The following is a 12,790-nucleotide window of genomic DNA, read 5'->3' on the forward strand; positions in this document are numbered from 1 at the left end:
AATTGATATTTATAAAAATAAAGCCAGTGTAAAATGTATTTCTAATAGTAGTAGTAGTTATCATTTACTGCTATTGTGAGTTGACAAGCAAGCGAGTGGCGAATTGGTAAAGTTGTCTTTAGACAAAAATCACTACCTTGTTTCAACAAGGTATTTAATGTTTTTTTATTTTAGCTTCAGTCACTGTGATAATTGTTTTATGTTGAAAAATCTACGATTTAAATAGATTTGTGAGAATTTGTGGTATATTTTATGCACAGTGTTAATAGAAATTAGTTTAATTTTATGAACAAGTAAATTAAAACAGAGTTTAATATCATAATGTAACTTACATTGATTTCATATTATGTGTATGCGGTGTATTTGCATTTTAATGTTAGTTGAATTGTTCATTTTTACAATCTATTCTGAAGATTGCTTGCTTGCAATATGTACAGTGAATTGCTAATTTTGGCCTATTCTGTTATACCATTTAACCATTAAGAAGGGAGCAATTGTTAAATTTTAAGCATAATGCAGTATTAATATTTACGAAAGTAAATATTAATTTGATGACAGGCAAAGGAGTTATCCTATAAATAAATATGCAGTAATGGCAGATTTCATGAGAGGACTGAATTGTATCAGAATTAAAATGTTTGCTACTCTCTCTCTGTGGAATTATGTATTTGAGAGATTGTCTACTAGGATAAAATATAATAATTATTAAACAGGCATGAAATGTATGTACTGTTGGCTAGGAACATGCTTTAATAGTAACTAAGTAGTGAGCTTTTAACTTGTGCATAGGAAATGTTTCCTTTTCTTCCTATACTGTCAGAAGTAACAACAGAAAAAAAAAAAAAAATTAAAATCAAGATTTTATTAATCTATATAAAACTCGAATCGGCTTGCTTGGATGTTGAAACCATCCATCCAGTTTGCAACCTCCAGCTTAAAAAAAACATGTACATATGTATACATGCTTATATGCATATTTATTATCATACTAAAACCCTGATTTTGCTTGTCACAATGTCACTGTCTCATATTTTAATGCCATGATGTCATTTTCTAATGAGCCTAAAATATCTGACCTAAGACAAGATAAGTGAGGTGCAGATGTCATTTAAGGACATATTTTAATATCTAATAAGACAAGTAGGGGTGAGGCTTTAAAACTTGGTTTTATAAGCGGTCCTTCCTTAATCTTATTTAGTGCTTTCTGTAGTGCTCTGAAGCACTCATGATTTTCAACTACTCACTTAAAAATATTTTTACTTCTAGTTGGTGGGTAGAAACTTGTTTTAATCGTACTTTGGATGCATCCTTAATTTAAATTAGGTCTTCCAGTAGCAGTCTGAAAGCCTCCTGAATCTTATTTTCTTTCAGTGGTCATGTAAAGGACCCCCCCCCCCTCAAAAAAAAATTATTTTAGGGGGAGGGGTAAAAACTTTGGTTTTTAGTAATGCTCTGGTGATCTCCTTACTTTTATTTAGTGCTTTTTAGTAGCACTCTTGCAGTCTTTTGAGTAGTGCTCTGAAAATCTCCTGAGTTTTATTTTTTTCACTCATCACTTAAAAAAATATTTTCTCAAGACAATAAATTTTCCAAATCACTTTATTTAAAATATTTTTCCTTTACCCTTCAAGAACGAATAGGCTGAGAGGTCTGGTATAGATTATAAATCAAGCTGATAGTTATTGCACAAAATTAACAACCCTCAAAATTAAACAAATGTATTAAAAAGAAAAAAATATGATTATAAAAATAATTTTATTAAGATGACAATATATCAATGGACAAGTTTTTCTATACAAATCTATTGTAAGTTCAATCATTATAAAAGGCAAATGCGCGCACACATTTTTTGTATGTCTCAAAAAGGCTTTTTTCGCCGACGGTCCGGGGGGGGGTACTATCGCTTAGAACTGTTTATATACCCTCTAGATAATAATATCTAGGATTTGGGAACGTGCATCGCCTCTAGATTTATTTACGTCGACTTTTATGAGATTCGCGCTATTTCGCTCTGTCCCGTTTGTCCTGCTTTTTAATATAAATACAGTGAAACTAAATTCAAACGGGTCGTGTTCTCAGCTTTTGCCGAAACGTCCAGAAAGCAATCAGCTTTTGATCAATGTGGAGTTTCTCCTTATATCAGACAATTGCTATTCGATTTGGACAATGGGGAGCTGCTTTCCCTCCTTCCCACCATCATCTGGGGGAAGCGAAAACTAAAAATACTGCCATGTCATTGTAACGATCCCGTGATGACCTCATTTAGCGTCTTCCTGTCAATCAAACCTCTTTCATTCGCTTTATAAGCCTTAACTTAACACGCTAAGCAATTACTCTCACTCGTGGTCGAGATGGTTAAGTAGTTGGCTTTTGTTTCCACCTCCGCGTCAAGGCTTCCGGGTTCAATCCAGCCTCCCGACCAAAACTATTTTTTTTTTCTTTTACACCTTTAAACACGTGGGCAACGTTTTTTTTCATTACTTCACTTATTCTTTAGTTTACCCCCCTCCCCATACACACAGGTTCGATCCGACAAGTTTATTTATGCCATTTTTGTTCTGTTCTGGTTTTTCCGATTTTTTTAACATCGTCTTCTTTATAATATTTAAGCAGGGTTATTACTTACCCCCCCCCTCCCCTCCATACACACACCTACAAACACCCGGGCAACGCTGGGTACCCCTCCCCCGCTAGTACATAATAAAAACGAAAAATAAAAACTGCTTACCTTGTAATAAGTCTGCCACAGTGTTAAGAAGGTAGTTGAGAAATTCATGAGCATCTTGCTGCATGTAATTATCAAACAACTCTGAAAAAATAAATTCATTTTGTTTTCTTTGAAAGCATAAAACATTACTTTGGTCATGTCAGACAAATTTGACGACATATACATATGCTATTTAAATAAAATGAAAGTTCTTGTTAATTACAATGTATCAACTTTTAAAACAAGCTAATAAATAATATATATTTTTGATTAATAACTAAATCTGTAGCAAATATTTCTAGGAACTTCTTAAAATTAAAACAGAGTCAAATGAAGACTCAAGACATTGAAACTCACACAAAAATAGCTCAACAGACAACACTTTATAACAATAATACATAGAACTTAGCTGTAATGTTATAGATCATCCAAGTTCATTATATTATTATTATATATTATATTATATATATACTTATTGAAATGTATCCATTCTGGATTTTATTAATGCAAATTGGAGGATCCAGAAAACTGAAGTGTTGAGATAAACCACATTTATTATTTTAGAAATAACAAAACAAGTAAAAAGGGATAAGATTCTTTAGACAAAAAAGTGCTGAATGCAAAAATTACAGAATTATTTATTGCTGACATTTATTCAAAATATTACTGAATCAAAATACTTTAAAAAATTCTTTACTTGTAACTAATTTAAAAAAAATCCCAACAACTGCTTTTTAAAAACAATAAAAAAATATGTATATGTTAACTAAAAGCTTCTGATTAAAAAATCCAAAATTATTTAATCTTAATGAAAGTTTCAGTATTTGTGTTTATATTAAAAAGAAAAATTAAATTAAAAAATAATCTATATATATAAAAGCAAAAATGTGTGTATGTATGTATGTATGTATGTTTGTATGTATATGTGTTTGTGTGTCCGCTAAAAACTTTCGACAGACAGAACAAAAATTCACAAACTTGGTATCATATTGAAGCTCCATCCTTCGCCTGAAAAATATCAAAAAATTGGCCAAAAACGTTAATTTTTTCACCCCGAAATCAACAATTTTCGACAGAAACAAAAACGGTCCTCTCGTGACGATGACCGGTTCTACGCATGCATCAGATGACATCATGACCCGATTTACTTTAAATAGTTGAAGAACTGACTAAATTTCATGTATGTCGTGTTAGCTCAGTTGGTTAGCGCGTTGGATCATTATCTAAACGTTTTGGGTTCGACTCGTGGTGTGAGATGTCTTTTTATTTTTTCGATTTTTAATATTTAAATATTGAACCAGTGTTATTTAAGCCATTTTTCACGTAACGTTCGTTTTTCTGTTTGTTTTTTTTTACTTCGCTTATCCACCCCCGACCACACACCCAAAAACACCTGGGTACCCACAGATGTTTTAAATTTTAATATCAAAACAGGCTTATTTAAGCTATTTTTCACATGTCTTTTTTTTTAATGTTCGTTTTTCTGTTTTCTTTTTTGTTTTTGTGATTTTTACATTTAACATCGTTCGTTTGCCTTACGTTAGTTTTTTTGTGTTTTTTTTTCGATGTTTTGATTACCACCCCCCCGTTTTAACGTTTGTTTTTCTGTTTTCTTTTTTTACTTTGCTTATAACAAACAAACCTGGTTATTGACCTCATTAAAAACAACTGCTGAATAGCTATTGCTTACGTCGTCGTCGTCGTAATGCTCGCACAAAATCTTAACTCTACTACTTCCGTGCGGGTACCTGTCAATTTTGTTCTTACTTAAATAAATTCAAACATCTTTCAGTAACTCATTCTGGCTGGCCGAATGGTTCATGTTTTTTTCACATTTTATTTTCCAACTTCGCCTCAGGGCTTCGAGTTCGATCCTACCAACTTACCAAAACTTTTTACCCCACCCCCCGTTTCTTTTTTATTTAAGAGCACACACACCTCGAAACACCCGGGCAACGCCGGGTACCCCCACTAGTCTATATATATAAAAGCGAAAATGTGTGTATGTATGTATGTGTGTTTGTGTGTCCGCTAAACACTTTCGACAGACAGAACAAAAATTCACAAACTTGGTATCATATTGAAGCTCCATCCTTCGCCTGAAAAATATCGAAAAATTGGCCAAAAACGTTAATTTTTTCACCCCGAAATCAACAATTTTCGACGGTAGGGTCAACAAAAATGGTCCTCTCGTGACGACAACCGGTTCTACGCATGCGTCAGATGACGTCATGACCTGATTTACTTTAAATAGTTGAAGAACTGACTAAATTTCATGTACGTCGTGTTAGCTCAGTTGATTACCGCGTTGGGTCATTATCTAAACGTTTTGGGTTCGAATTGTGGTGTGAGATGTCTTTTTTTTCTCGATTTTTTAAATTTAAATATTGAAGCAGGGTTATTTCAGCCATTTTTCACGTAACGTTCGTTTTTCTGTTTTTTTTTTTACCTCGCTTATCCACCCCTGACCACACACTCGAAAACACCCGTGTACCCACCGATTTTTTAAATTTTAATATCGACACAGGCTTATTTAAGCCACTTTTCATGTGCTCGTTTTTCTGTTTTCCTTTTTGTTTTTTCGATTTTTACATTTAACATCGTTCGTTTGTCGTACGTTAGTTTTTTTGTGGCTTTTTTTCGATGTTTTGATTACCCTCCCCACTTAAGTTTTAACATTGTTTTCTTTTTTTACTTTGCTTATAACAAACAAACCTGGTCATTGACCTCATTCGCTGAATAGCTATTGCTTAGGTCGTCGTCGTAACGCTCGACGACTTCCGTAAACGGCACCTATCAATTTGGTTCTTAAATAAATTCAAACATCTTTCAGTTACTCATTCTGGCTGGCCAATTTTATTTTCAAACTTCGCCTCCGAGTTTCGGGTTCGATCCTACCAACTCTCCCCCCCGTTTCTTTTTTATTTAACAGCACACACACCTCCAAACACCCGGGCAACGCCGGGTACCCCCCGCTAGTCTATATATATAAAAGCGAAAACGTGTGTGTGTATGTATGTTTGTGTGTTTGTATGTCTCAGAAAAACTTTCAACACAGGCCATGGATTTTCGTTAGATAGGTATCATTTTAAAGCTCAAACCTTCGCCCAACAAATATCGAAAAATTGGCCAAAAACATTAATTCCTTTATCCTAAAATCACCAGTTTTGTACAGGGAGAGTTAGCAAAAAATCGTTCCTTCATTTTGCCTTTTCCACGACTACTGCGACCATGACGTCATGTTTGACCTAGAAAACGTTCATGCTAGTTTAACGTGCTGGTTTTTTAAACATTTCATTTTGTCACTGCTTAGTTGTTTGTCTCTTTGGCGTATGCGTAACGCGTCAAGCTTTTTTTTTCTGCCTTAGCCTCGAGGCTTCGGGTTCAAACCCACCTTCTGACCAAAACTTTTTTTTCTCTTTTACACCTCTAAACACCAGGGCGTTTTCTTTTGCTTATTCTTTAGTTTACCCCACCCTCCCATCCCTACACACACAACGTTGTTATCTTAAGATTACACGTTATTTTCTGATTTTTGTTTTCGCTGTTTTTTTTTTTGTTTTTGTTTTTCCGATTGTTTTAACAGGATTATTACTTACACACACCTACAAACACCCGGGCAACATCAGGTACCCCTCGCTAGTTAAATATAAATGTAAATTACCCACCCCACCCCAATGTGAATGACTAAATAAGTTGAAACTCAACAATCACCTTTATAAATAGACTAGCGAGGGGTACCCGGCGTTGCCCGGGTGTTTGTAGGTGTGTGAAAAAAAACAGGTGCCCGTGAAAAAAAAACAAAGCCTTGACGAAGCGCAGTTGGAAAATAGTAAAGTGTGAATAAAAAGAAACAGGTGCGCGTTTTTGATTGACATGACAGCGATAGGTATTCAGCAGTCAGCATTTTGTGCGGGACAGTTTTTAATGAGGTCAATAAATCGGTTTGTTTGTTTTTAAAAACCCGCTCCCCCGTCTGATATGATGAAGTCGACAACGTTCACTGGCTCTGGGCCTGTTATTAGACTCGAGTTTCGCTTTTTGTTTATACCGAAAACCGAATGTAATGCGTGCCGATGTGGGAAATGTGGAATAATTAACGTTTGAAAGTCAATAAAATTAAATAGACAGGCGAGCTCCGTGGTTAAGTGTGAGATATTACAATTTATAGATGATATAAAAAGTTTTAAGAAGTTGTGAAGCGAGCGAGCGCTTCTCTGAAAGAAGCCTTTTGTGGACATCGAGGAAAAGCGTACATACATACATACATACATACATACATTTTCGCTTTTATATATATAGAGTGAGGGGTACCCGGCGTTGCCCGGGTGTTTTTCGGGGTATGTGAAAAAACCCCGAAAATGTGAAAAAAAAAACAGGTACCCGTGAAAAAAAAACTGAAGCCTTCACGACGTGCAGTTGGAAAATAGTAACGTGTTAAAAAAAAAAACAGGTGCGCGTTTTTGATTGACGTGACGGTGATAGGCATTCAGCAGTAAGCATTTTGTGCGGGACAGTTTCGAATGAGGTGAATAAATCGGTTTGTTTGTTTTTAAAAACCCGCTCCCTGTTTATTAGGAGGAGCGAAATGAAAGCTACCGTGTGATATAACGAAGTCGACATTGAACAAACGTTACTTAGCTCTCGAGACAACTGGCTTTCGGCCTGTGATTAGAGTCGAGTTTCGCTTTTTTTTATACCGAAAACCGAATGTAACGCGTGCCGATGCGGGAAATGTTTGAAAGTCAATAAAATTAAATAGACAGGCGAGCTCTGTGGATAACTCTGAGATATTACAATTTATAGATGATATAAAAAGTTTTAAGTTGTGAACCAAGCAAGCGCTTCTCTGAAAGAAGCCTTTTGTGGACATCGAGGAAAAGCGTACATACATACATGCATACATTTGCGCTTTTATATATATAGATAATTCACTGAATAGGCGCATGAAATAAAAAAAAAAATTTTTTTAAGTTCTTTGTAGAAACTGATATTCAAGAATTGAAAGTTTAAAAAATATTACCTGTCCCTTTTGGACTATGTTACGACAAATTAAAACCATTCCATCTCGTAAAAATTAGTAATTCTACCCGTCAGACATTACTTCTACCCCCACTCATACACATTTCTCTTAATTTCTGGCTAGGAAATATTAAAGCTTTGGAAAGGTAATTCAATTAGCATTACAAGTTGGTTTTTTTCTTTTTAGATAATTGTTATTTTATCAACCTGCATGAAAAAAGCTATGTAAAAGATGCTTAAAACCGTTTAAATTATGCAAATACCACCAGTAGTTCAAAAGTTATGAGAATTTTAAGTGCCAAAATGTAGGCTTTTCCATGGACATTTTTCTTTAGAAAAAGTGGGCTAAATTATGGACCTCCGAATTTCAAGAAATTCGGTAATTTCATCACCATTTATTTATTTTTCAAGCTATTCTCATGAAACTTGGTACTCTTATGTAAAATTATGTGCTCTTTCTGATTATGCAGTCAAATTTGATGTATCTCTTTACTATAAGCCATGACTTATAAATTCAGATGTACAAATTTCATTTTTTTTTAAACTGGCGCATGGTATCATACAATGGGTGTCTATTCATGAACAAAACTAAGTATTATACTGGTATTTAAATATAGCTTTATTAAAAGCAGGCATTTTCCTGCCTCCTCACCAAAGGACAGCTTAATCTGGGTGTAGCCATTGAATGCATAAAGAGCATTCATGGCCGGTATTCATTACTCCCCTGAAAGAAAAAAAAAATTGAGTAGATATTGAATTAATCTCCGAAATAAATTGAGGAAAATTTTTCATATAGATTTTGGATTTCTGTAAAAGATGAAATTCCCATAGTCAACCAGTTCAATTTTCAATTTTGTAAATCCTCTCTATCTGGCCCAAAATATAGCCCTATTTTCTGAGATGCAACCATAAATCATACTCTACATGAATCCTTGATGTAGCTTTCACAGTACCAGGAATCTTGATAAGCAACAACTATATATTCACCAGCTGATGGTAATTTTTGTCATTTCTATTCTGTTGTTTTACTGAAAATTCAACTATGTAAACAAAGCAATAAAACGGTTATTTTTTACCTTGTTTCCATCTTAACATTTACAATGATTACTTTTTAGATTTTAGGGTATGCTGAAAACAAATATCGTACTGACATTTTCTGCAAATATGTAGTTTTCCGGATATTAAGCAATGTCATTTCTTATGTTATCCCTGGTGGCCATCTTGGTATGTGCGAGCGTGCAAACCTAACCCTGAGAAACTATGCGCAAACATACGTACCAAGAACACAAGAAATGACATTGCTTAATATCCGGAAAGCTACGTATTTGCAGAAAATTTAAATGCAATATTCGTTTTCAGCATACTCAAAAACCTTAAAAGATAGTCATTTTAAAGAAAAATGTTAATGTGGAAACAAGGTAAAAATGTACAAAATTCATCACAATGAAATTCTTTATTGAACTGCCTAATTATTATTATTATTTAGATAGCCTCAGTTAAAAAAAAAAAAACAAGTTTGTTTTACAGATTCGAAAAAATGGTCTTGACAAGGAGTTAAAAATAAATTCAAGTTTCATGATATATTTTATCTAATTGTTAGGTGAAAGTACAGAATAGTTAACAAAATACCCTTCCTTCCCCATGTTAAGAATGGGTTTCTAAATAATAACGTTATTATTTCAGCATGGTAGCATAAGTGCACAAGTACCTTTTATTTGTTATATTTTTTTTTTGTTTGTTTGTTTTTTAGTGGTAAACACTAAAAAACAATCGCATGTACTTAGTACATTTTGCTGTTTTTTTTACCACTTTTAGTACATGTGTACTACAAGCGTTAAAAACAACAAAATAGTATTGTTTGGAAATCAAATTTGAAAAATTTGACAATTTTTAAAAATTGACAAACCCAGAATAAAAAATGAAACTTTTTTCTGCTTTCGTTTTGAAAGCAGAAAAAAATCAGTTATCTATTTTTAAGCGAATACAAACTCGTTAATATGTCATCGTTTCCCTTTAAGCGATTTGAATTTTTATAAGATAACATTTTAAAGAAATTTCAGCACAATTAATAATTATCAAATATTTACATATTATACATGAAACTAATTCTGAAACTATTATCAATTTTGAAATACTCTTTGTGAACTTTGCTCGGTCGTAACTTTGCTTCCTGCGGTCGTAAAAATAAAAATCAAACACCAGTAGAAATGGACTTCTTTGTTTATATAGCCTGTAAATTTTCAGCCATATTCAATCAGATTTAACCCCACACGTATGTATTCAAAAGTAATGTATGAAATGTAAACATTGAAAAAACTGTGTCCCTTTTTGCCGTCATAATTTTTTACTGTATTTTCATTTTTAACTTGGAGCATAAAAACATTGAACACATAAAAGAAAAATAAATTAACATCATTGGAATGCTTATTTTATTCTCTTTTTATCAATATAATTCTTTTAAAAATTGACCAACAAATAAAAAAGATATGATTTGTTGAAGCACATTAGGTATGTAATCTTGCCGATGTCCACGAAAATACAGCATACACTTGTAATGCTAATTCAATGTAAGAATATTTGTTATTAAAAAAATTATTTTTAAATAAAAAATAAAATAATAAATTTTGTATTAGAGTCAATAGGGCATCTATAAATCCCACAAATACTTGGGATTTTTACCTTTTAAAACTTGTCATTTTTGTCATTTTATTAAAAAAATTGGATTCTAAAAATTAAATTGAATTTTTACAATATTGTTTCGTCATCAGTTTATTAATTAAAACACATTAAAACTATAAAGGAAAAAAAAAATTTCTAATCAAGAAGATCACTGAAGCAAAAGGAAAAAGTTGTTTACAATATCAGCAGGAAGGCGAATAGAGAAAATTTACATCAAGGATATAGGAAGCATTGTTAGTCTGATGTGACAATGAAGGGGAAAATAAAATTGAAGAAACTGAAATGCATTTTGGTGGATTTTTTTTATAAAAGAATTTAATTTATACTATCATATTTTTTATTTTAATAGATAATCAATGGTAAATAGAAAATGTAAAAATTATCTGCACGTGCACATTAAGAATAAATAACACACAATTTAATAGATATGCAAATGTAAAGCTATCAACAATCTAAATACAATTGAAATAATTAAATTGTTAAATTTATTCTGTTCAATCATCGAATCTCTATAAAAAACAAAAAACTTTATAGCAATAACATATGCATTTAATATGGCCACAATACCTGCCAATACTTGATGCACATTTTCCGGTTATTGTCAGTCGATCTAATTCAATAAAGTAAATTCAGTATAGTAATATTGTAGCTAATCTATAATATTTGGGAAAAAATATTATAACCAAAGTAACTCTTAAGGCTGGTGTTAAATGGTGTACTTAATAGAACCAATGAAAATCATCAAATAAACATTGCAAAAACAATGGCTGTCAAGATTTTGCATTAACTTTTGCAAAACTAATTGGATAACCACCTGCATTTGCAGATTGTGTTGATTGAAATGAGAAGATTTTACAAGTTGAAACTTATAAAACTAAAAGATGCTTAGCAGAAACCATCTCAAGAGTCTACATGAAAAATCTGATTTTCGCTCTCAAATAAATAAAAGATAAAATAAAGAAAAATCGAACAGAATTGGAAATTGACAGAATGCATAAATGGTACATTTGTAAAATTTCTATTAATGAAACTAAACTGATTTAGAAGTTGTAAACTGTTTTTAACTCCTAGTAGGGGGTACGAGACCAATGAATTCGCCAATCATTTTTATAACCACCGGCTGTGCTAAACAACCAGTGAAAACCTTCCAAAGTTACTATAACAATTGTCGAACTTTGGATTCAATCAGTTTGCCATTAACTACGTCATGGACCACATTTGATTCTTGGCTGCCATCTTGGTTACTGCCAATTACACTCAGGATCTGATCTGAACAATGCCGCCATCTTTGTTCAACACAATGTCTCAACACTTAACAGGTTATGCGCCCAGCCATCGTCTTTTCTTTGACGGATCAGAATCTAAATTTGAATTATGGCAGGTATAATATTTGGGATATCTAAGTATTCAAAAACTACACAAAATGATACAATCTCCAACAGAGAATCCTAACGACCCCGAATTCCTCGAAAAGAATGCGACGGTTTTGTAGAACTGATTCAATGCTTAGATGATAGAAGTCTGTCTCTGATTATAAGAGACGCCTTGAATGATGGATGGAAAGCATTGAACATATTGAGAGAACATTATTTATCAAAAGGGAAACCGAAAATTATATCACTATATACAGAACTAATGTCTCTGAAACGTAACGAGGATGAAAATATAACCGACTACGTTATAAGGCCAGAAACAACTGCCAATGCCTTAAAACTCTCAGGTGAAATAATAAGCGATAGCGTGTTGATATCAATGACCCTCAAGGGACTTCCAGCCGATTTTAAACCATTTACAACTTTTATAACGCAAAAAGACAACCCATAAATTTCAGAGAATTTAACGTGGCATTGCGCAGTTATGAAGAGATGAATCGCATGCCCATGAAGAATAACTCCAGCAATATTATGAAGTTTGAAAATGCTTCTTGAAAACAGACACCACCAAATTACATACCTCACTGCAGCGTGCTCTCCAAAAGTAATTTTTCCAAGAAAAAGAATAAAATTATCTGCTATAATTGTGGACGACCCAACCACAAAAGTTTCCAATGTCGATATAAATGCTCTAAAATGGACTCCGTAAAAAACGTTGAGAACTTTGAGGAAGAACATATATTTCTATTCACATGTAACTTTAACAATACTACAAACGGTAAAAATCTCCTTGTAGACTGTGGTGCTACAGCACACTTATCACCAAGGAATCTGATTTTATTAATTTTGATTCAAACTTTAATCCACAAAGTCATTTTGTCGAACTTGCCGACGGTAGTCAAATAAATGATATAGTCTTGAAAAGAGGCGATGCTAAAATATCCCTAAAAAATAATAAAGGCGAAATCTGTAACTGCATTCTAAAAAATGCTCTGTTCATACCTACATT

The 12,790-nt window shown here is 32.9% G+C and overlaps 1 protein-coding gene across 4 annotated transcripts in view; it reads right to left on the reverse strand.

The window, feature by feature from the left end:
- The window catches only part of LOC145292001 (ubiquitin carboxyl-terminal hydrolase 46-like), a 184,516-nt gene that overhangs the window by 61,326 nt on the left and 110,400 nt on the right, over positions 1-12,790 (reverse strand). For all 4 annotated transcript variants that reach the window (XM_080137982.1, XM_080137983.1, XM_080137980.1 and 1 more), the window contains exon 4: positions 2,729-2,809. In XM_080137982.1, the coding sequence (XP_079994108.1) occupies positions 2,729-2,809 (81 nt within the window). The remainder of the gene's footprint in view (positions 1-2,728; positions 2,810-12,790) is intronic.

The sequence above is a fragment of the Euprymna scolopes genome, chromosome 13 (genome assembly GCF_053919585.1).
Source record: "Euprymna scolopes isolate OS-2025 chromosome 13, ASM5391958v1, whole genome shotgun sequence".
NCBI lineage: Eukaryota > Metazoa > Mollusca > Cephalopoda > Sepiida > Sepiolidae > Euprymna > Euprymna scolopes.